Below are 24,463 nucleotides of genomic sequence, written 5' to 3' on the forward strand. Positions count from 1 at the left end.
GGAAAGAGAGAAAGCTACCCTTTTGAGAGATGAAATGGAAGCTTCCTCAGCAATGGCCTCCAAGAGTCGGAAGATTAAGAGGGGGCAACAGCACATGCCATCGGCTGAGCCAGGAGAGTACTCTCCTCCTCCCATGGGCCAACAGTCATCATTGTATGAGGGGAAAGACCGGAAAAACAGCATGATTCTTCAACATGGAGGAGGTTATTTAGAAGAGCCCGGCATAAGGCTTCACGGTAAAGAAGTTATGAGCAAGATGGCTCGTCGTGATCCTGACCCGTATCCTTTTGCTAAACTCTGCGTATATATATATATATATATATCAGGTTTCCATGCTATACATTGATTTTGACACTCGGTTTTTTTTCCTCCAAATGTAGCGATTTCCTTGACCCTTTTTATAGGATGTATGACCGCGAGTGGGAAGAAGAGAAGAGGCGGAAGCGGAGAGATCGGAAGTAAACTCGGGGAAAGAGAAAAGCTTCAATGCTCTGGTTTTTATACGTTGGGTGTGCAAAAATTGTGTAACCATTCCCAGCCCCAGACAGAGGAGACCAGACGAATTTAAAAAAAAAAAACACGGGGGAAGTTTTTGCATGTATGTCTCTGTTTTTAAGTTTGTCTGCAGCTTATTCCTTTGTGTACACTAATAATAATGCCTAGACATTAGACAGAGAGAGAGAGAGAGAGAGTTGAAGAGCAAGAGAATGTGTAGTTTCTGTTTTCTTTTTTCATGTTAACTAATGAAATTAGGATCATAGATATCTGTTTGTAATATTTGCACAATCAGATTCAGGCTTGTAATCACTGGTCTGCCTCTGCCGTAACGATTGTGAACGTCTTTTATGCGTTTGTTGACGACTGTGATTTTTTGCAATTAAAAGAATGATTGATTGGTAATTGTCACGGTAGCAATTTTTAAATTATTTAAGGTATCATTATATGAATACTAATATTTAATGGACGAGCACGGATGCATTGAGAGACGGAGACGGCATTGGGAAATGGGGAATCAGTATCAGATTCTGTCAAATGGATTCCAATTTTACTAAATTATAATTTCATTCAAATAAAAAAGTTTCAACATTATCGTATGCATTTGCATTTTACAAAAAAGAAGAATCTTTTCGAGGGAAAACTTTGATTTCAGAAAATATTTGGAAATACAGCCAAAGCTTTCGAGTTTTTTCTAAGATAAACATTTGCCTTATACGCATATATATATATATACACACACACAGAATATCTAACAAATATTTTGAATATAAAACAGAAAAAAAAGACACCTAACTTTTAATTTTACTGATTTCGATTTTAAAGCTTTCATATTGAAAATTACTTTTTTTCTTTAATAATAGAGAAGGTGGGTGTAACAGAAAATTGCAATAATTCACAAGTTGTCGTATGTAATATTCCAAAATAATTGCAATAATTCACACCAAATTCCCATCATCCGGAGAAAAACATACGCTGGCCTGGCCCCACCGTGTTGCGCGTCCACCTCGCCACTCCATTGAACGCATCGCAACCGTTGGATCATCACGAAAGTTTTGTTTATTTATTTAATTTCATGGTTATGTAAATGGAAATTGATTTTTTTATTTATTTGCTTTGGAGCCACGTGGCAATGGAAGTGAAACACGTGTATTGAAACAGCTTTACAAATGCCACACGTTACATTCAACACTTTTTCTTTTTGTTGCCATCTACACACACACGCGAACGCATTCACTCTGAGGTTGAAGAAGATACAGCCGATACAGCTATGGCGAAATTGCCTCCCAAAGGCATTCTCAAGTCTGATGCTCTCAAGGAGGTTTCTCTCTCTCTCTCTCTCTCTCTCTCTCTCGATTTCTTGTGTCCGAAAGGTTCTTGATTTAGAGACCGAGAGCCTAAAGGGTTTTGGTTAATCTGCAGATTCTTAAACAGTTAGGAGTGGATATGTTCTTGATTAGAGATCAAGAAAGTAAATGAATGAATATACCAAATGGAGTTTATTATTAGGAGTGTATGTTTATGGCAAATTAAGGTAACTTTGATGCTAAATTAATAAGGTTGAATCCTTTGGTTTTGGATCTTTAGGAAGTGTGCATGTTAGGACATCTACCGACGACATAATTAGCATAAAATATATACACGTCCAAATTCTAATGTCAGATACCTTAATTACGTCTAATAATTGCCATTATTATAACATTCCTCATTTAATGATCGAATAATACTAAATGAGGAAAGTTGCGTACATGTAACGACAGTACATCCACAAGACCAATGCATATCCGAGGGAGCACGAACAGCTCAAGAAACTCAGAGAAGCCACGGTCGTCAAATATGGAAATTTGTAAGTCGCCGTCCCTTTTGCTTCCTGACTCCGACGGCCGACCGAGTTTCGTGGCTCGTGACTCGGCCCCTATAAAATTGACAGGCGAACGAGTCGAACTCGTGAGCCGTATGATCTAATTCTTTTCCTAAATCTATTATCGAAAGAAATGACTTAAAATAAAACTTGTAGATACGGACGGGAAAATGTTGATTATTAACTAAAAAAAGGTGCAGAAGCGAGATGGAAGTGCCGGTGGACGAGGGTCATTTCCTGTCGATGCTTGTTAAGATTATGAACGCCAAAAACACGATAGAGATCGGCGTTTTCACCGGCTATTCTTTGCTCGCAACCGCCCTCGCATTACCCGATGATGGCCGCGTACGTTTCTCTTCTCTCCCTCTCTTTTTAGATCGAATGATTCTAGTTGTTTTCAAAACCGAAATAACAGAATCCGAATATACACGACTAAATCGGAACCCGAATTGAAACCCAAAATGAACATTGCTAACGGAGTTTTGATGCCTCGACGACAAATTTACGAAATCGGTGCAGATTACGGGAATAGATACCGAGATCGAAGGTTACGAAATGGGACTAGAATTCATAAGAAATGCAGGAGTGGATCACAAGATCAACTTCATTCACTCGCCCGCTCTCCCCATCTTGGACCAAATGTTGAACCATGTAAGTGAATGAACACAAACCCTTTTACATTATTAGTATATTTGAATAACACTTTGTAACGTTATTAGTGTCCGAAATTGTCGGGTAATCGACTAAAACGATAAATCACCGCAGGAGAAACGGGAGGAGTTCGACTTTGCGTTTGTGGACGCCGACAAGTCGAACTACCTGAACTACCACGAGAGGCTGATGAAACTGGTGAAGGTCGGGGGAATGATTGCGTACGATAACACGTTGTCGTTCGGGTTCGTGGCCGAGGACGAGGGCCAGGTGCCGGAGCACATGAGGGAATTTAGGAGGGACATAATGGAATTCAACAAGGTTCTTGCCTCGGATACTCGCGTCGAGGTCTCGCAGGTCTCCATCGGCGATGGTGTCACTCTCTGCAGACGGATCGTTTGATGAGTAATATCCTCGTTGAGTTCAGTTCAGTTCAGTAATAAAATTTCAATGGCTTTCTTCTTCTTCTGTTCCGAGACAATGGGAAGGGTTTTTAGTTGTGTTTTGAGGTTGTAAGAAATAAATAAATGGATTTGGTTTTTCCTTTTTGCATGTGTGTTCAATGTTATATATGGTTTAGATCTCATTCATTTGCAGAGTTGCATTTTACCAACTACGCAACATTTAAAATTAAATTTTAGTGATATAAGGGACAATAATTATTTGTATTCTACCATTTATTGATTGATAGATTCTTTTTATTGCAAATTGTTACAAATTTAAAGCATTTGAAAAAATGATAAAAATGTAAAAATAAAAATAAAAACCTTTTAAAAAGGAAAAAAAATATCATCCAACCTTACAAAACCAAAATAATGATATGCTTGGTCATTTTGGTTGGTGATTACTTTTCCAAATATTTTAACTTTGATTTTTGGAAGAGCAATCATAATTACAAGAAGTAAACACTATTAAAAAGTTAATCCCACCCACAAGTGGACTGACACTATGGCTTCCACTTCATCAATTAATTATCCTTTAATTTTTTTAATTCATCTATAAATTACTTAAAATCTAAACTAATTTCTTAACTAAGACATTTTATTCTGAAAAAAAATATTAAGGCGTTTTCTTAAATTAAAAGAGAAGATTATTATGGATAGAATTAGAGAATACTGGATGGATAGTTTAATTCTCTTTTCAGATATTTTTATGCATAGTTAGGATCCTAATTAATTGCATAATTATTCTTTAAATTATGTTTACTAATTAAAAATTAGTATTTTTAATTGGAGTACTTACTGCCTTGATGTGACCCTATCAACCAATAATTTAGATCTTGTTGGCTATTGTTTATGTTATCCTTGTAAATTGTATGAGCTTATATAATGCTACTTTTTTTTTTATTTTGTTTGGAATTATTTTCCAATAATAAATTAGTATTTAAGGGCGAATCTAAGAGGATTATTTATTAGTGATAATTATGAAGTTAATTATTTTCCAAAATGACGACACGTAGAACGTTTGACAACCTGCAAGATTAGATCACAGTGCGACACGTGAAAATCTTTGTGGGCCCCATTTTCCACACGGCAACAAACCGACGGATAAGATCAAAGGCAAAATCAGGTACGAGAGATGTTACGCTACATCCAAGTCTACGTGCACCTCATCTGATCGAACGGTCTTAAAAAGAATATATCTTATAGGTTCTCTCTTGTCTTTTGTGAAGAATTTGAAAACTTAGGCCGAGGAATTCAAAGAGTGAATATACAGGCATACGAACACAAATATACTTACATATATATATATATGTATATGCATACCAGCGCAAGTGATTTTCGAATCTATTCCTCTTCCTATTTTCTTTGGGGGTGTAACGTTGAAGCTTTCGTCTTGTGAAACTTGTATTCTTCAATCCCGTCTTTTCCCCGTCTGTCATCACAAAACAACATCTTCTTTTTGCAGAAACTTCATCTGGGTGGGGTGTATTTCTCTATCTGTTCTTCAACCTCTGCCTGAGGCAACATTTCCCAGCTTCGTCGTCCAGTTTGGGTCTCCTCTCTTGTTTCTTGGGGCTAAAACCTCAAAGGGCACTTCCAGTTTCTCTCAAAATCTCCCCTTTCCTCTTGCGCCTTGAATCTTTCTCTGTCTAGAAATTTGCTGTTACTGGTTAGGTCACTGAAAGAAGTAAGAAATGGTCTCGAGATCGTACTCGAATCTACTGGACCTTGCCTCCGGTGATTCGCCGTCTTTCGGCCGCATGAGCCGAGGGATTCCCCGGATCATGACGGTCGCCGGGTTCATGTCCAATATCGATGACGACCCAGCAGAGAGTGCAAGCTCTGATCCCTCGTCTTCCACAGCCCACAAGGACCGTTTGATCATAGTAGCCAATCAGCTTCCGATTCGGGCGCAGAAGAGATCGGATAAATCCAGTACCAGCAGCAGTAACAATGGTGGCGGTTGCAGAAACTGGATCTTTAATTGGGATGAGAACTCGTTGCTTCTGCAATTGAAAGATGCGTTAGGAAAAGAAGACATCGATGTTCTTTACGTGGGTTGTCTGAAAGATGAAATCCATCCTAATGATCAGGAAGAAGTATCTCAAATCCTTGTAGAGACATTCAAATGTGTGCCCACGTTCTTACCAACTGACCTTTATAGCCGTTACTATCACGGGTTCTGTAAGCAGCACCTGTGGCCTCTCTTTCATTACATGCTGCCTCTGTCACCGGATCTCAGCGGGAGATTCAACCGGAATCAATGGCAAGCTTATGTCTCCGTGAACAAGATTTTTGCCGATAGGATCATGGAAGTGATCAACCCTGAGGATGATTTCGTGTGGATACACGATTACCACCTTATGGTATTACCCACATTCTTACGGAAGAGGTTCAATAGGGTCAAGCTCGGTTTCTTCCTCCACAGCCCGTTCCCGTCTTCGGAAATCTACAAGACTCTGCCGGTTAGAGAGGATGTTCTCCGGGCTTTGCTCAACGCGGATTTGATAGGATTCCATACTTTTGACTATGCCCGACATTTCCTGTCCTGCTGTAGCCGAATGCTCGGTCTTACTTATGAATCCAAGAGAGGGTACATTGGACTCGAGTACTACGGTAGAACCGTTAGTATCAAGATTCTTCCGGTGGGAATCCACATGGGTCAGCTTCAGTCAGTGTTGAGGCTGTCAGAGACCGAAGCCAAAGTTGCCGAGCTTATCCAACAGTATTGTCGGAAAGGCAGAATAATGTTGCTTGGAGTGGACGACATGGACATTTTCAAAGGAATAAGTCTGAAGCTGTTAGCTCTGGAGCAGCTCCTTATGCAACATCCAGAATGGCAAGGGAAGGTTGTGTTGGTGCAGATAGCAAATCCTGCGAGGGGGAAAGGAAAAGATGTAAAAGAAGTGCAGGCTGAAACACATTCTACCGTTCGAAGAATTAACGAGACATTTGGAAGGCCCGGGTATGATCCTGTAGTATTGATTGATGCCCCGCTTAAGTTCTACGAAAGGGTTGCTTATTATGTCGTGGCTGAATGCTGTTTGGTAACAGCAGTTAGGGACGGAATGAATCTCATACCTTATGAATACATAATCTCCCGTCAAGGGAACGAGAAATTGGACAAGATTCTAAGTTTGGAACCAAATACTCACAAGAAAAGCATGTTGGTGGTTTCTGAATTCATCGGTTGCTCGCCATCGCTTAGTGGAGCCATTCGCGTCAATCCATGGAATGTCGATGCAGTAGCCGATGCAATGGACACCGCCCTAGAATTATCTGAACCCGAAAAGCAGCTTAGACATGAGAAACATTATAAATATGTAAGCACACATGATGTCGGATACTGGGCTCGCAGTTTCCTCCAAGATCTCGAAAGGAGTTGCGCTGACCACGGAAGAAGGAGGTGTTGGGGGATCGGGTTTGGTCTCAGTTTCCGGGTCGTGGCACTCGATCAATCCTTCCGGAAGTTGTCGATGGAACACATAGTCTCGGCTTATAAGAGGACAAAGACTCGGGCCATTCTTTTGGATTATGATGGCACGTTGATGCCACAGGGTTCTATCGATAAAAGACCATCTCCAAGGTCTATCAATATATTGAACACCTTGTGCAGAGACAGGAGCAACCTTGTATTCATAGTCAGTGCTAAAAGCCGAGAAACACTCTCTGACTGGTTTTTTCAGTGTGAGAAGCTTGCAATTGCTGCTGAACATGGCTACTTTCTGAGGTAATTACGGGAATTGACCTCAACTGCTATTTGTTCCCTTCCACATCTTCGTATTCTATGCAGTTTGATCCATTTTGTCCTCACAAATGTGTTATGACAAATATACAGGCTGAGGAGGGAAGCAGAATGGGAAATGTGTGTGCCGGTGGCAGATTGCTCTTGGAAGCAAATCGCAGAGCCTGTGATGCAGCTTTACACCGAGACAACTGATGGATCAACAATTGAAGACAAGGAGACAGCTCTTGTTTGGAGCTTTGAGGATGCCGACCCAGATTTCGGCTCATGCCAGGCTAAGGAACTTCTTGATCATCTTGAAAGTGTTCTTGCCAATGAACCAGTCACAGTCAAACGAGGACAAACTTTCGTGGAGGTCAAACCACAGGTTCGTAACCACTGTTCAGACCCAAAAATTGTCACTTCTCTGTTTGGTTGCACTATTTCTGAGTTACCTTCTTGTTCCAACCACAGGGTGTGAACAAAGGTCTTATAGCGGGAAGGTTGCTTTCGACAATGCAAGGAAGAGGAACATTGCCCGACTTTGTTCTGTGCATAGGAGATGACCGGTCTGATGAGGACATGTTTGAGGTGATCACTACCTCCATTGAAGGCCCTTCTATTGCCCCAAATGCCGAAGTATTTGCTTGTACTGTCGGTCAGAAGCCCAGCAAGGCCAAGTACTACTTAGATGACACGACAGAGATTGTCAGGTTAATGCAAGGGTTGGCTTCAGTTTCAGACGAGTTTGCTCCCATCTAAAATTACAACGGAGGAAGCAAAAAGCAAAAACGTTTTTCCCCTTGTCTCCATCACCAGTTCCTCTCGTGTTTCTTGAAGTACTATAGAGAGTGTAATCAAGAGATGCTGTATTATGTATGCTTTTATTCTGATATTGCGAGCTATAGCTCGTAAAGAGCTCGGTTCCATAGTTTCAGCTCGCCGTGTCCTCACTCTCCAAACCCCAAACCATTGAGCTTTTGCTTCACACCTCTTCTCAGTGAATCTGTAGTTGTCGACCAGTAGGTTCTGTCCAATTTTGTGTAAACTGCTTACATCATATTCGGCTAAGGATATGCCTGCCCCCCGCATCTAGAATGTACCCAAACATGTGATAATTTATGTGTGATGAAAACTGACGATTGTGATGAGATCCAAAGCTAAAAAAAGATGCGAACTTGTTAAACTTGCTGACCTGCAAACTGGTACTTTCAATTCAGCCACAGGAATCATCCTCAATGTTGGTGGCTTGAAGGAACTTGATTTCCAGATCTTGCCTTCTCTTTAAGCCTCCTCGAGTTTACCAGATGAAGAAAGCTAACTAGTTTCTTCTTTGCTTCAGTGACTTGACCTTTGAATTTGAGATACTTTGAAGAATTGAGGGCGTAAGCACAGAGAGGGCAGTAGAAGTTACCGTCATCGTATGTTGGATGAGAATCCAAGCATTTCTCATGAATCATAACTGGACATCCCTCATTAGAACAAAACAACAGCTTGCCACCTCCATTGCACTGTTTGCATGAGTATCTATTTGGTGAGGGGCTCGACAAGTGACCGTCAATGTCCTCGTATTGGATCGGGTTCATGCTGTTCACTGCAAGGGCATCATAAACACCGTCCATTTCTGTCTGATCTTTGTTCTTTTCTTGATCTTTACTTCCTTCAGCTTCAATTGAAGGGTATTCTCCCAAAACTTTTACTGCATCAGTGCTAAAATTGATCTCATTCGCCATTTCTACAGGTAAAATATCAATGTCATGAGATGCTTCTGTTTGACCATTTCTGTTATCAACATGGCTTGTCCCCTGCTGCGGCTCCCCTGGAGCCATAAATTCGCTTTGATCATATGCAGTAGATCTGCTCACCTCCATTCTTTCCTCTTGGTTATTGGAATGGTCAAAGCATTCTTTAGCCTCTGTAGTACACACATCAACATTGTCTACAGTGGCCTCTGCTGGATCCAGCTTAGCTTCCTTGGCTTTTGCACGGAAAATGTCATCAACTATGGAGGTACCTTGATTTCCATCCTCATTTTCTTCGAAGGTATCTGGTATTACATTACATAAATCTGTTTGTCCGAATGAAGTTCCATTTTCATCTGCCACTACTCCAACTCCATATCCAGGGCCCTGACCAAACGAAGTTCCCTCTCCATTCATTCTCCCATCAATATTTTCACCAGCAAGTGCAACTTGGTTGTTTTTGTCGCCATCAGTTCCCATTGTCTCTTCCCCACAACTGGGAAGAACTCCAGTACTCTTCTTACGTGAAGCCTCTCTCAGCTGATCATACAAAGAATATACAAATATGAACTTTCAGAAAAAACCTTTTGTCCTCCTTGGGTGGGAACTTCAATTAATGGAAAGAGCCTATACCAGTTCCAAAGTGCATTTTGGCAGGCAAAGTCTCTTGTTTTCAATGAATGGTAGAGGATTCCATTTTAATAATTCCGGTGCACCTGGTTTCAGGTTCAACAAGGGTATCTGGGAAAAAGAAAACTCTAGCAATCTTAGTGGACAGAATAAAGTGCATCATGACAATGACCATCTGCAAAATGTCTTAACCTAAAATTAAAGGAACGGGAAAACAGGATTGGCTAAAGATGACCTTAATTTTACCTCATCCAGGATACATTGGAGAACATATACACAGCTCTCAGATAAATCGAACTCAACTTTTGACCCAACACCAGAAGCAACATTGTTGTTCTGTCCAGGACTAGGATCAAACAAATAAGCCAAGCATCTGAAAGCCACCATCTCGTTCGTATGTTCACCTAGATCATCTGGAACTTTAGGACCCATTTCAAAGATATCTGCAAGAAAACCAAAACAGAAAAAGAAGAAATCCCTGAAGCCTGACATTTAAATCCAGAAGCTCATTCAAAGGGAAAACAGAAAGAAACATCCCAACTGGTCTAAAATCCCATTACCGTGCAGCATCCAGAGCTCCTTCTTAAATTTTGCCAAGTATTCAATAATCCAAATCCAGATATCAACGTCTGAATTGCCAGTCACCATGCGCTCCATCAACCTATCTGAGTAAGATAATCTTTGCGGATGGTCGGAAAATGCATAATCATCTTCTCCAACCTCTACGTTTGACTTGCTGAAAGATGTATAACCAACTGAAAGCTCTGTTGTGGAATTGCACTGTGCAGGCATCTTACCGGAAGGAATCTCCATCCCGAATGGCCGCCAGCAGGGACTTTACCGATCAAAGGCGCTATCAACAGGTAACATGATAAAACACTCATTACTATAATCAGATTCGCATATCAACTGTAATTCATCTTAACTTCATATACTGAACAAAGAAATCTGACCATGACAAATCACATCCCGCAATTAAACCAACACCCAACCAAAACCCTAGCCGCTGAAGCAAGTAAACGTGAAAAATGAAGAAACCACTATGATACGATCAACATGGAAATCTGGAACGAGACTCAACGTCTCCTTCTTCGCTCTTTTCCTCTCGCCCATTTGGTGACCAGATTTTCACACTGACGTTATAATATCCCCGTTTAACATAGACGATCAGTTTCCTTGAAAGGTTAAAAGATTTTCCCGAGAGCCAAACAGAAAACGATAATTTCGGGAGACAATGCAAACCTGGGTAAAGCAGCAATGGTGGTAACAGCGAAATCAAGTGAGACCGCCTATTCGGGATTTCGAAGCACCTGGAGAAAATCGCCATTGGTGTACACGGAGAGAAGCTTCATGAGGAAGAATCCGCCAAGCCCAAATCATATAACAGGCCTGTAATATTTTAGCCCACATTGGTAACCCAACCAAACAAGTCCATTTGCTTTTCTTTTCCTTTTCTGATTTTATTGTCCAAATAATTACGAAATAGTCCTTTTATATTGAACAGAAACATTCTAAATAAGTCTTAGAATTCAACATTTTTTTAGTTTTATTTTTTAATTTAAATATGAATAAAAAAGAAATATAAATAAATATTTTGACGGCTAATTTAAAGATATGATTTTAAAAATTCTTATCGAGGTATTTTGAATCTCTTGATTTAGTATTTGACCGTTAGTGCACATGCAGCATCTCCTTTGAAGCCCAAAGACTAAAAGTATGTATTGGGGGATCAAAACTCAAAAGCTTAGTATATGATTTAATTAATTGGATGGTCGTACGACTTATTAGCAACATTGATGAATATTTAAATTCCAATTTAAGGAATTGACTTTTTTCTATAAAAAAAATTATATATTTATTGTACTATTAAGTTATATAGGTGGACCACTAAATATTATTTCGGAATATTAGTTTCTAGCTTAATTAACCTTAACTAAACCTATCGTAGTAGGTTGTGATATTGATTTTCAGTTAAGATTCTACCTATATCAACCTTGAATTTCTTTAATGAATTTCATTCATTTAAATGCTGGGAGATAGTGGGGGATCTGATGCAAAAAATGACATATATTATAATTCCGAAATCATTTTACGACTAATGATGTTTTGAATTTTCCTACCAACTTTTAATGATAAATTATAATATATTTATGCATTTTCTAAATACTGAGATAATTATATTAACATTTAAAAGGAGAATAATTAATTGAGTAATTTAACAATTTCCAAGTTTGCCAATAAAAAAAAATATTGTCTATTTAAAGAAGAAAAATGGTGTGTTAGAATTTTTGGCAAAACAAACTCTCTCTCTACCTTGTTATGGCGTTGGTTTATTGGTTCCATACCCAATTTACATCCGATTATGAAATTTCGGTTCGGTTATGTTTTTAATTTGTGTCAATAATAACAATAACAATGATTGACTGATCAACTTATTCAAACAAGGGGTTAAGGTAAAATATTATATCTTAGTCGCTATTATATGGTGTAATAACAACAAAAAATGATAATGAATGATGATAACTAATAAACTATAGCCTATAGGTACGAATAATGACATTATTGTAAAAAAAAGTGTTGATATATTATAACCCCTATATGGTACGTGCATGGGCTATATAAGGAGCCCGAGGGATCCTCTCCTTCCACAACCACATAGAGAGCAGCAAAATCAAAAACCGCTTCAAGATTTGAAATGGGAAAAGAGATTGTGGTCACTTCACTTCCCATGGTTGGGGGAGATGGCCCCTTCAGCTACTCCAAAAACTCCCAAATGCAGGTCTCATATATACATACATACATACATATATATATATATATATATATATGTATTGTTATTTCTTTTATTAGTTTTCTTTCTTGGCATGATTATCATGGCTTCACTAGGAAATTGTTTGAATTTTTATTATTCGATATATTTTCGGAGTATTAATTTGAGTAATAAATAAATATAATAATATATTGAACAAATGAGGTATTTATTTTTCAATCTTTTAGCGGGAATGTTAGTTCTTTGGGTTTGATCTATTGTCACCAACAACGACGAACCACTGACATATTTAAAGGACTGTAGATTATTTGTTTTCAATGAAGAGTTTCGTTTTGAATTAGAGGCTTTGGTGCCAATCTCCGAAGGAACTTATTCATTTGTCATATAACATATTACATTAAACCAATGGTATATTAATTGTAAAATCAAAAGAATATTAATTCCTCCTCTAAGTGTGCGAGTTTATATATATATATATATGTGTGTGTGTGTTGATTTACCGTTCTGTCTTGTGAGCATTTTTTTGATTAATTAAACTGTGTGATTTGATTTAAGAACGTGATCACTTGATTATGAATAAACAAGTTGATTAGGGATACAATTGGCTGGCCAATTAGGCCAATCGTAAAGGAATATGATTGATCTTATTACATCATCTCTGACGAATACATTCTAATTAATTAATTATTAAAATTTCGGTTTCATGTTATACCACTGTTATTTTCCGAAATTTCTATTACAACTGTATATATTAAAGGCCTATAAAAATCTCATTTCGCCTCTTTTAAACGTCATGTTGAGAGGAATTAAATAAAAAAAAAATTGTTATATCAAATTATATGGTCTGTCCCGCATCAATTAATATATATTTTGTCAAGGACTACGTCCGTGGGTTCACATTAATTTCGTATGTAAATAGATATAGGACATGCCAGATGCTAGTTTATATACTCATTACGACAAAGATTCTTTGTCAAGTTGAACATAATCTATATCTATCTTTCACTCGTAGAATATATATACATATATATATATATGTATGTATATTAGTAGTAGTATAGTAGGATTGGGATGAGAAGCTAATTTGCGTAAAATTAATGAAAGATAATGTCAATTTTTGTACGATAAAATCAATATATTGCTTTCTATTTTTCTTTTGTTAGTGAAGCTAGCTAACAATAATCTTTTCTAGCTTGGTCCCTTGTCTTATCCATTAGTAAATTGTTTTGTGCAATTATAACAATTTCCACCCGGCCGGGACATTTCCTATCTATTATCCATTATTTGATAGACTAATCCTTCCTATTGTAAAGCATATATATATATATATATATATATATATAACACAGTCCATTTCTTTAGGACATTTATTTATTTATTTATTTTGTAACTGTAAATGTCATATATATGCAAACTGTTCTTACATCTGTTGGGAATTCTTTTTTTTTTTTGCTTATTAGGACTTTTTTTTTTTTTGGTTTAGAATCTGTCGGGGTATTTGAGGCCAACTCATGTTTTGATATTTTTTTTTCTCTTTACCATATTTGCAGAGACGAACATCAAATCTATTAAAGGACAGGATCGAAAAACTGATAATGGAGAAACTCGATGTCGAAACCCTAATTTCACGATCGAACAACACCATCTGCGTAGCAGATTTGGGTTGTGCCACTGGACCAAACACATTCCTCCACGTCGAAAACATCATAAAATCCATCAAATCGAACTTAGAATCAAGATCCGACAAATACCCATCTCCCGAATTCCTGGTCTTCTTCAACGACCTCCCTTCCAATGATTTCAACACTCTCTTCACTGCGCTCCCGCAAGACAGGAGCTACTTCGCCGTGGGAGTTCCGGGCTCGTTTTACAGCAGATTACTGCCGGAATCGACCGTACACGTGGCCGTGGCACTCGCCTCCACGCACTGGCTGTCACGTGTGCCGGAGGAGTTGTTGGACAAGAACTCGAAGGCTTGGAACAAAGGGAGGATCCATTACTCGAGTGCACCGGAGGAAGTGGTGAAAGCTTACGAGGATCAGTTTGGTCGGGACATGGAGGAGTTCCTGGAAGCTAGGGCTAAGGAGATTGTTCCCGGAGGTTTGGTGGTTGTCGGAATGTGCGGTATTCCTCGTGGAATCCCGTTTTCGAATCTCGCTGCTGGTATTATGTACGAAACCATGGCCGATGTTCTCCACGACATGCGTTCTGAGGTATGTATTTCTGCGATTCTCTTTGTTTGGGAAAAAAAGATAAATACGCAAAAAAGATTCAAACTTATGTGAAAATGATTAAAAATTTTAAAAATAATAATAAAAGACTCTATGCTTGGTATTTTTATTCACATTTGCGAAGAGAAGGGTCTAGGAAAGCAGTTAAGTGTATTTTATATTAGTAGGTCCAATACTTCGTTCTCTGATTGGTTGTAGCTTTGAGATTTATTCTCGAAACCCTAGCCCGTGCTGTTCAAAAGTTTATAAAAAGGAAGAAGAAGAAAGTTTTAATATTATTTTATAACTAGCAGAATCTTACCTTTAAGGATACTTTATTCATGGAACAAGCATTTATTATGTATCCAACCATAATAAATACACGTAAACAAAAATTTAACAGCGAACGATGATTGGTACTCGAAAAGTTTATATTCCTCCACAAAACGTGTTTCTACACGTCAGCTTTAGCTATTAATTCATAGCTTTTTTTTTGTTTGTAACTATGGGTAACCTGTGACTACCTACCCTTACAAACGGAGACGAACTGGCTACCACCCGCGCCTAACAGTCCCCATGGACCTCAGTCCGCCGGACCTGACCACCAGACGCGCCTAATTCATCGCTTTTCGCAAAGTTTGAAACATTATAATAGAATATATAAAACTTTACAAATTGACAATATATATCTAATGCTTATTCCATGTAAACATTATGCTAGATTCGCGTAAACAGCACGATGTGCTTGATGATTCGTTCTTTTTTTTTTTCACTTGTGAATGTGATTACGGTGTTTGCAACCAGGGTTTGGTTACCGAAGATCAAATCGATACATTCAATTTACCGATCTACCATGCCTCGCCCGAGGAAGTAAGAGATTCCGTCGAGAAGAACGGGTCTTTCACGATCGAAATCATGGAGCTTATGGATCCGTCGGCTTGGCTTAAATGGAGAATGAATTCGGAAGACGTGAGAGAATGGACAAGGTGCATAAGGGCAACAATGGGAACATTCTTCATCACGCAGTTCGGGGAATATGTCACGGAAGAAATACTCGAACGTCTCACAACTAGACTCATCGATGTCACGGACAAGCTCGAGGACAGCTACCGAGAGAAGATCATGCTGTTCTTTGCTTTGAAACGAAAATAACAAGCTTGGGAATATGTTTTTGCTGGTTTTCACCGGTTTAATCTGAACCAGTTGATTAAATGCGTGATTGTTTTCGGTTTGTTTTCGATTTGTTTCGTGTGTTTTCTTCCTTGTTGCGTGAGATATAAAGTTTTACACCAGCTTTGTTTCGTGAATAATTGTGTGTTTGAATGCTTGGAAACGTTCATCTACATACACTTACAAAAATAATATGTTAAAAATCTATAACAGATGGAGAAGATTTGAGAAGATTACGTAATATTACGTAATATTTAGATTTGGTTTTGTTTCTATATTTTAGATATTTATATTTATTAAATAAGATATTTTGTGATTCCGTTTTCTACTATAAATATTGTAATGTTCTATGTTGAATAATGTGAAATCCAATGATTCTCCACCTATTTCTCTATTATGATATCACAGTCTGATTTTTGTTCTAAATTTTTTTTTCTTATCAACAATGTTCATTGAATCCGAAAACGACGATGAAGATGATGATGACTAACTCCAATAGTATCATCACCTTGAGTGTCGTCTTGCATTCATTTTATTTTTTTTTCTAGTTTTTTTCTCGAAGGCGGTGTTTATGACTGTCAACCCTAGCGGATGTGCTATTCTTTTTTTTTCTGACGACGTTCGTTTATTGACGTCAACCCTAACCGTTGTGCGATCTTTAAATCCGACTTTTAGCCTCTCCGATCGGAATACTCCGATAGTCGATCCACGGATTTGCGCCACCTTCTTTTTTCTTTCTTTTTTCGGCTTTAGCCGCACGAATTTGCGCCACTTTTCTTTTTTTCCGGCATAGCCGCTAAACCAACGCACCTTTTGCGCCGTCGACATTATTGTTGTGTTACTCATCTTCATCACCGTGCATCTACACCACGCTTCTGTGTCACACCGAACTTTTCAGATCCGCCAATAATCCACTATTTACCCTAGTTTGATTATCAAATCCCGCTATTATTTTGAGAATTCAACCTCAAACAGTTGTTTCCCATCTCCTTGAGTTTGAGGGGTATATAAAGAGATATGGAGAATATTTGAGAAGATTACGTAATTACGTAATATTTAGATTTGGTTTTGTTTCTATATTTTAGATATTTATATTTATTAAATAAGATATTTTGTGATTCCGTTTTTTACTATGTTGTAATGTTCTATGTTGAATAATGTGAAATCCAATGATTCTCCACATATTTCCCTATTAAAAGAAAGTTTCTGATGCGCTGAAAAAATATATAAACTTGAAAATTTTTCGTTAAAAATATGATTTTTTTTAAAAAGAATTTCAAGATATCCTTTAATTTACATCAATATCGTATAAAAATACCACGTTAGAACAAAAAATTATACCATGTAAAATAGAAAACGTCATGTATTTATTCGAAAGTTTTAAAATAAATTTATTTTTCATTGTTCGTTTATTTTGTTTTATTATTTCTCCAAAAAATAAACAAATTAATCTCACTTTAATTAATCACATACATGCATATGCAACCAAAGTTGATAAACCAATGAGATAGGTGGTCCCTTATTACAGTCGACGCATTAATATGTCTCCGGAAACGAACAAGAAGAGTAGATAATTTTAAATAAGCAATTTTAAATATGATATAAGTGTTAATAAGCAAATAAATTATCACAAGATAATTTTAGTTGAACTACCAAAAATAATTTTAGATCCACGGACAAAAAAGAAAGTTATAAGTTAATACATTGTCATGACAAAAGATCACGATTCTTGGACTAGATATACGGACATGAATGGAGTCAGAAAAATGGTCTTGCCTAAAATAATATATAGTTTTCTTAAATTGAAACTAACTAATAAAATCATAGAAGTGTAGTGAAAATTAAGTTCAAAACTTTACATGGCTGTCTTTTTCAGCTTTAGAACATATTATTTATTCTCATAATTTCCCTTTAAAAAAATAAAATTCCTAAAGTCTAGTTTATTTGGAAATAACTTTTTATATGGTTTGCGGCAATTAATTATGAACAGTAGTGTTTAATTACTATAACATCCTTTTACATGTATTTGTTTTGTCATTGGATACTAGTAATGTAAAAAGAAGCTATTTTTAGGAAAATCTGCTAAAATGTTCGTTGACAATGTTAAATTTAAAAGGGTATTTTTCATATTAATTTGTGTTAAGTTCATGAAAATTAATATGCCCTTAAAATTAATATTTCATTCTTATAACCTAAACCATAATACAAGGGGAAACTAATAACATAAAAGATTACTTTTCGTATTACAAAATTTTAAAGCATTTATCATTTTACTGATGTCAAATTTAAAATTATAACTTTCACAGTTCAAAAAAAAAAGATTACTTTTCGTATTACAAAATTTTAAAGCATTTATCATTTTACTGATATCAAATTTTAAATTATATTTTCTAATTTTCTAGGAAACTAAAGAAGAATATTGAAACTTTCTAATTTCTAATTTTTTTTGTTGTTTAGTTTAACAAAAAAAATTTGTTTAATACATAAAAAAAAATCTCAGTGGGATGGTCAAGGTGATAATGATGAAGAAAAATGCTATTGAGCCAATAACCCAATCCCCCACTATACACAAAGAAAATTATTTTCCAAGAAATAACATTTTCCCCAATCCGGTGACTTTGTTCTTCAATTATGTCATGATGTTTTGAAATCCAGACCAAGTTATAATTAATAATGTCAAACCCTAATATGTCAACCTAAAGTATCTTAAAATTAAATGAACGTGATTTTTCTAAACATACTTAGAATTATAATTTCTTGTATATATATACACATACACATGTGTGTAAGTATGCGCTGAAGTACAAAATGCAAATTTTTGCTCCTTGTGTGTATATATATATATATGTGTGTGTATGTATATACTAGGTGACAAATTACCATGTGAATGCCAGATTGAAGAGAGACTAGGAAGCTAGGAGGTCGTGGCCCCTATGCATCGACCCATAGGTCTATTTCCCATATAAAAAAAAACAACCTTTTATTTAATTATTATTATTTTTCTCTTTTAAAAGATGTCTCTTTTAAGGAATCTTGCTCCCGCAAACCAAATCAGACCAAAAAAAAATGAAAAAATGAAAATTATAATTAACGCGGAACTCAAAGTATAAAAATCATATGGTATTTTTGTTTGACTTGACGTGAGGGGGGCCGGGCCTCTCCATGGGTTGTGATCTAGATTCTAGGGTTACGTACCTTCTCTGCTTCGTCTCGGGTCAAGATTTTGTATTAATATTTATTTCTTGGTATAAGATTTTGTATCAATATTAATCTTTATTTATATATATCTTCACATGTGGAACCCTAGTTCCCAATTTGTATATTCTTCTGCCCACGTTGAAGCACATGCAGTACACACCATCCTTTGTACTTGACTTATGGTGCACCATAATGGCCTCATCTAATCTAGATTTGAGGTTTAGCTAATTAAAAACAATAATTAATTTCTTTAATTTTCTTACTAATACGTATGAGAAAGGTAATTAGAAAAACCAATATGTATGGGTATTATGGAGATGGACATTATATAGAGAGTTTGAGTTTTTGTTATTATTATTTACTGTGATTTCTTTTGTATTATGAATTATACATTTTTAATTATAAAATTAGACATTCTACCGATATATAAGACTTTGGTTGTTGTAACATATATAGTACATGAAACATGACATGCAAAAGAAAACAAAAAAAAAACATATATAGTATGTGTGTGTGTATACATTAATAATATCTATGTGTGTGCGTTATGTATGGAAATCCTTGCCCGTAAGTCTCGTTCTCCGAGAAATTAATTAAACGTTAGGGTTACAGAAAAAGAGATAATGAAATCCACGGGGCTATCAAAAAGTGGACCGACCGCTGTTAAAGTAAGAGCGATGTGTTTAATGACAAGGAAACACATGCGATTTGGTGTTTGAACCTATCCTTGAAAACATTTTACGATGAAACCGGCGGTCCCAATCCTATTCTAGGGCACTATAGAGTGGACCGATCTCTCCTTCTTCACTTATCCCTTATATATATATATACATATATATATATGTATGTATGTATTCAACTTATAAAGAACCAATACACTTTTTCTCGTGTCTAGATGCGTAAGCCCAAGTTTACGATCCATATAAAATACGTTAATTGTATTAGATCTAAAACACCGATTTTTTGAAGAAAAAAAAATCATAGTGATAAGTATAAACTCTCATTAATTTGTTAAAATAGTGAATATATGGTATAGAAGATTGATATAATCTTGGTTCAAATTGTTAAGTGATTATAGAAGATTCATGTGGTTGTTCCGAATTTTATTGTGATATTATTTGTATCCAACATTAGAGCACATGAATAACTCGTAAAATGATTCGTATTAACATAATCTGTGCTTATGGATGGATTATTATCTTTAAGAAAATAATAATAATAATAATAATAATAATAATAATAGTAATAAAAGGAAAAAGAAATGATTTGTCATTAGATTTATTCATACTTTCAGTTGGTATAACCTAATGGAAATGGGCTTTTTAAAGGCCCATTTGATACTAAAAGTCTATTTCCAAATAGCATTATTGGGCCTTTAACGGGCTTTCATGGGAATATTGGTCTTTTCGGCCTATCTCGTTTTGTAATTGGGTTTTTTTAATTTGGGCTTTTTGGGCGTCATGATTTTCATATGAGAAAAACATATTATATATATCGGATTCTATTTTATGCTATGGAATCTTATATCCTTGTATGCTTAAAGTGATAAAAAAAAAATTACAATTTATATAATATACCAAAAAATGTTAAATATATCTAACCGAATCAAACCGAATATCACAATTAATGGAGTTATCAAGTCTCCACGGTATAAACTATCAATCCACCGTATATAAACTTCCACGGTTTGAAAATAACGCGGTATTCAAGATCGAATACTTACAATTCGTTTTTGCAAATATAATGGTGAGAATTTTGATTCCATATGTTTGTGAAAAATCGAAAACCCAATATCGCAAACATCTTTCACATTCATCTTAATTACGGGATTTGATTCAATAATGTGATATATGGGGTTGTTGGGCATTTATTTATTTTTATTGGAAACTAGTGGATAATCCTAGGATGTGTGTGTATGTGTGCATATATATATATATATATGTTTGTATGTATATGTATGTTTATAAATCTATATATTGGCCATGATGATTACGTAGCGACGAAAATGATCTTATTATAGTGTACGAATCTTGTAATTTTATAACGAATGATTATAAATTATGTTATAATATATGGATAGTGTCGCAACAGCCAATGATGAGAGATATCTCTCGCTTTTTTTTTTTTGCGTGAATATTTAAAATAGACCGCCGTCGTGTTTGTAATCATCAATTTACATATAGATAATGTGTTTCTCCCCTTCTCCGCAAAACCCTACGCTCTCCTCTTCTTTATTCACAAACAAATTTTTTTTGGTAATCGGATATTTTGGACTAAGATTCAGTCTAATACTCGGATCGGAAACCAATCAGGCGATTTAGAATATATGTTCTCTTTCTAAATTTAAAATTTGAATTCGGAATGGGATAGATGTTTGTATCCAATTTCACCGATTTAATTATTCAAGTTTAGGTTCGAATAATTTCTCCCTCTTTACTGCTATAAAAGTTCTACAAATATCACTTTAACTAAGATGATCATATGATGGATTTTTTTATTATTATGTTTTCGTTCAATGTTTTAAAAAAAAATCAAATCCTCATCCGGAAGTTTGATGACGTGGCAGCATCTCAGTGGCTGATTAGGTTAGATATTTTATATCTCGCCGAACACATGTCATGCACCAAACCGGCGTGGACCACGTGTTCATATTTACCCCTATATTTTCCTTTAATTACAATATTACCACCCCGCGCTATCGAACCGGGGCCGGTTTTTTCCATTCCCCACCGAAAGCCTAAAGGGCAATTTGGTATTTGTCTCTTGATCTTCAGGATATTTTAAACAACTCTAGAAAAATATCAAAGACCACTGCGTGCTTTTGTGTGAGAGAGAGAGATAAGGGGAGAAAATCTCCTCTACCGCGAAAATGACGAGCGAGAATGGAGATGAAGAGATCGGAGGTGTCGCTGGAAAAAGGAAAAGACGCGGAAGAGATGAAGAAGAAGACGGCGATGAAGAAGAAGAAGAGGGTGAAGAGGAAGGAGGAGGAGGAGACGGGAAGCTTCCACTGAAGCTGGGGATGCTCTTTTACCCGATGACGCCGCCTGCGTTTGTTGTATCTGATGCTCTAGAGCCAGATTTTCCAATAATTTATGTGAACAGGATCTTCGAGGTCTTTACAGGTTACCGAGCTGACGAAGTTCTTGGCCGAAACTGGTAATCCCTTCGATTCTCTTTACTTTGGTTTTTGATATTTATAGTTATAGTATGTTAATTCATATGGTAAGTTTAATTTTTGGCTGTTGAGAGGAATGGGAAACAAAAAATGTAGGAATTAGAAGTCCAAGTTATGAAATCTCTGTTTGGTTGATGAGGAATGCTGCATTCCACTGAAGGAAGAATTGGCCGAGATTATTTCTCTATGCTTTGTGTTGCATTCCGTTGATATTCTGTTGCCTGCAGGGACATTCTGGAAAAAAAAAAGATTCTGATATTCTCTATCTGCACTTGTTCTTTGCATCCATCTGGCTAGGAAGAAATCTTGTCTTAATAGGGTTTTGTTTGGGTTTTTTCTTTCTCAATTGTTTTGGCTTAATCAGTTGAATCTACTTTGAACAGTTCTGTTTGGTTGGCAAGAATATTTGAAAAGGAAGGCAGAGAGTTGGGTTTTTGGCTTTGAACTATTCTATGCTTGGTTGATGAAGAAAGCTAGCATTTTGGCTGGAGAAGAAGATTAGTGGTGATACATTCTTGTAGTGGTACTTCTTACAATGATCTGTTCTCTCTGATAAGTTGAGATTATCTTGAGAACGTGTATTAGCTTATCGGATATCAATTGCTTGTTTCTGAGTTGAGCTCGCTCTTCCGCAAAAAATATACCGTTTATATTTTTTTTTTGTTTCCAGTCGATTCTTACAGTACAGAGACCCTCGTGCTCAGAGGCGTCACCCATTGGTGGATCCTGTGGTTGTATCTGAGATTAGAACATGTCTTGAAAAAGGTGTTAAATTCCAAGGCGAGCTTCTCAATTTCAGGAAGGATGGCACTCCACTGGTGAACCGGCTACAGCTTGCCCCAATACATGATGATGATGGAACCGTTACCCACATTATCGGTATACAAGTGTTCTCTGAAGCAACTATAGATGTCAACCGTGTGTCGTATCCTGTCTTCAAAGAGACCTGCAACCAACAATTCGATCAGACATCCCGATCCCTTTCTCCAGGTGGACTCTTGACTTTCAGACAGCAGCAAGATGTCTGTGGGATATTACAGCTTTCCGACGAAGTCTTGGCACATAACATCTTATCACGCTTGACTCCAAGGGACGTTGCTTCCATCGGATCTGCTTGCAGGAGGATTCGCCAATTGACGAAAAACGAGAGCGTGAGGAAGATAGTGTGTCAAAACGCCTGGGGAAAGGAGATCACCAGAACCCTTGAGATTATGACAAAGAAGCTTGGCTGGGGCCGCCTAGCAAGGGAACTCACCACACTTGAAGCCGTTTGTTGGAGGAAATTCACCGTCAGAGGATCAGTAGAACCTTCACGTTGCAACTTCAGTGCATGTGCTGTGGGGAACCGGCTAGTGTTGTTTGGTGGGGAAGGAGTAGATATGCAGCCAATGGACGACACCTTTGTTCTAAATCTGGATTCTGAGTATCCCGAGTGGCAACGGGTCAGGGTGAAATCATCGCCACCGGGACGTTGGGGTCACACTCTCTCATGCCTCAACGAGTCATGGCTGGTAGTCTTTGGAGGAATTGGAAGACAGGGATTGCTTAATGATGTGTTTGTGCTCGATCTAGATGCAAAGCAGCCGACATGGAAGGAAGTTTCCGGTGGTACTCCTCCTCTCCCGAGATCTTGGCACAGCTCTTGCACGATCGAAGGTTCTAAACTGGTTGTGTCAGGCGGATGCACAGATGCCGGGGTGCTTCTGAGCGACACATTTTTGTTGGATCTGACAACGGATAAGCCAGCGTGGAGAGAGATCCCGACATCATGGGCTCCCCCATCGAGACTTGGACATTCTCTCTCAGTCTTTGGCCGCACCAAAATCCTCATGTTTGGTGGGCTTGCAAAGAGCGGGCATCTGAAGCTACGGTCGGGTGAGACATACACTATAGACTTAGAAGACGAATACCCGAGATGGAGACAACTCGAGTTTAGCCCGTTTGCCGATATTGGCAGCCAAAGAATGGTGGTTCCGCCTCCAAGACTCGACCATGTAGCCGTAAGCATGCCTTGTGGGAGGGTAATCATATTCGGAGGGTCTATTTCCGGGCTTCACTCTCCATCGCAGCTTTTCCTTTTAGACCCTTTGGAAGAGAAACCGTCATGGAGGATACTCAATGTACCGGGCCAACCGCCGAAGTTTGCGTGGGGACATAGCACGTGTGTAGTTGGAGGGACAAGAGTACTGGTCCTGGGTGGTCACACTGGTGAGGAGTGGATCCTCAACGAGTTACATGAACTGTGTTTGGCAAGTCGACAAGACTCGGATCTGTAAGAGACTGGCTTCTATAAGCTTGGTAATGTTACGGTATTGTGTGTGTTTTTTTGTTACTGGTTCATTCAGTATCTATGAAATAATAATATAAAAAAAAAACACACAAACAGGGAAA

At 37.3% G+C, this 24,463-nt stretch overlaps 6 protein-coding genes across 9 annotated transcripts in view; 5 read left to right on the forward strand and 1 right to left on the reverse strand.

Moving 5' to 3' along the window:
* Positions 1-858, forward strand: part of LOC104807876 (THO complex subunit 2-like) — a 14,687-nt gene extending 13,829 nt beyond the window's left edge. The window contains exons 33-34 of the mRNA XM_010533304.2: positions 1-279; positions 405-858. Coding sequence (XP_010531606.1) covers positions 1-279; positions 405-462 — 337 coding nt within the window. The 3' untranslated portion in view covers positions 463-858. The remainder of the gene's footprint in view (positions 280-404) is intronic.
* An 835-nt stretch (positions 859-1,693) lies between these two features.
* On the forward strand, positions 1,694-3,556 carry LOC104807886 (putative caffeoyl-CoA O-methyltransferase At1g67980). Of its 2 annotated transcripts, none has more exons than XM_010533318.2 (5): positions 1,694-1,816; positions 2,256-2,341; positions 2,551-2,701; positions 2,876-3,007; positions 3,122-3,556. In XM_010533318.2, exons 1-5 carry the CDS (start codon positions 1,766-1,768, stop codon positions 3,407-3,409), a joined length of 708 nt encoding a protein of 235 aa, XP_010531620.1. In that variant the 5' UTR covers positions 1,694-1,765; the 3' UTR covers positions 3,410-3,556. The 2 variants fall into 2 exon arrangements, with proteins under 2 accessions (XP_010531620.1, XP_010531628.1); XM_010533326.2 differs by having other exon boundaries at positions 1,695-1,816; positions 2,557-2,701.
* Positions 3,557-4,651: 1,095 nt separating this feature from the next.
* On the forward strand, positions 4,652-8,105 carry LOC104807896 (alpha,alpha-trehalose-phosphate synthase [UDP-forming] 6-like). The gene is made up of 3 exons (XM_010533340.2): positions 4,652-7,180; positions 7,289-7,562; positions 7,649-8,105. Exons 1-3 carry the CDS (start codon positions 5,145-5,147, stop codon positions 7,934-7,936), a joined length of 2,598 nt encoding a protein of 865 aa, XP_010531642.1. The 5' UTR covers positions 4,652-5,144; the 3' UTR covers positions 7,937-8,105.
* Positions 8,106-8,173: 68 nt separating this feature from the next.
* On the reverse strand, positions 8,174-11,007 carry LOC104807903. Of its 2 annotated transcripts, XM_010533350.1 has the most exons (6): positions 10,789-11,007; positions 10,107-10,399; positions 9,793-9,989; positions 9,550-9,657; positions 8,370-9,456; positions 8,174-8,266 (listed from the first exon to the last, which is right to left on the reverse strand). In XM_010533350.1, exons 2-5 carry the CDS (start codon positions 10,357-10,359, stop codon positions 8,410-8,412), a joined length of 1,605 nt encoding a protein of 534 aa, XP_010531652.1. In that variant the 5' UTR covers positions 10,360-10,399; positions 10,789-11,007; the 3' UTR covers positions 8,174-8,266; positions 8,370-8,409. The 2 variants fall into 2 exon arrangements, with proteins under 2 accessions (XP_010531652.1, XP_010531647.1); XM_010533345.2 differs by having other exon boundaries at positions 8,209-9,456.
* A 1,198-nt stretch (positions 11,008-12,205) lies between these two features.
* LOC104807913 (probable S-adenosylmethionine-dependent methyltransferase At5g38780) lies at positions 12,206-15,764 on the forward strand. Its single transcript, XM_010533360.2, has 3 exons — positions 12,206-12,325; positions 13,867-14,529; positions 15,331-15,764. The coding sequence occupies exons 1-3, from the start codon at positions 12,242-12,244 to the stop codon at positions 15,676-15,678; spliced, it is 1,095 nt and encodes a 364-aa protein (XP_010531662.1). The 5' UTR covers positions 12,206-12,241; the 3' UTR covers positions 15,679-15,764.
* Positions 15,765-21,707: 5,943 nt separating this feature from the next.
* On the forward strand, positions 21,708-24,457 carry LOC104807921 (adagio protein 3-like). Of its 2 annotated transcripts, none has more exons than XM_010533371.1 (2): positions 21,708-22,053; positions 22,743-24,457. In XM_010533371.1, the coding sequence occupies exons 1-2, from the start codon at positions 21,764-21,766 to the stop codon at positions 24,346-24,348; spliced, it is 1,896 nt and encodes a 631-aa protein (XP_010531673.1). In that variant the 5' UTR covers positions 21,708-21,763; the 3' UTR covers positions 24,349-24,457. The 2 variants fall into 2 exon arrangements, with proteins under 2 accessions (XP_010531673.1, XP_010531680.1); XM_010533378.1 differs by having other exon boundaries at positions 22,872-24,457.
* The last annotated feature ends 6 nt before the right edge of the window (positions 24,458-24,463 follow it).

Source organism: Tarenaya hassleriana, unplaced genomic scaffold, assembly GCF_000463585.1.
Source record: "Tarenaya hassleriana unplaced genomic scaffold, ASM46358v1 Cleome1, whole genome shotgun sequence".
In the NCBI taxonomy this organism is placed as follows: Eukaryota; Viridiplantae; Streptophyta; class Magnoliopsida; order Brassicales; family Cleomaceae; genus Tarenaya; species Tarenaya hassleriana.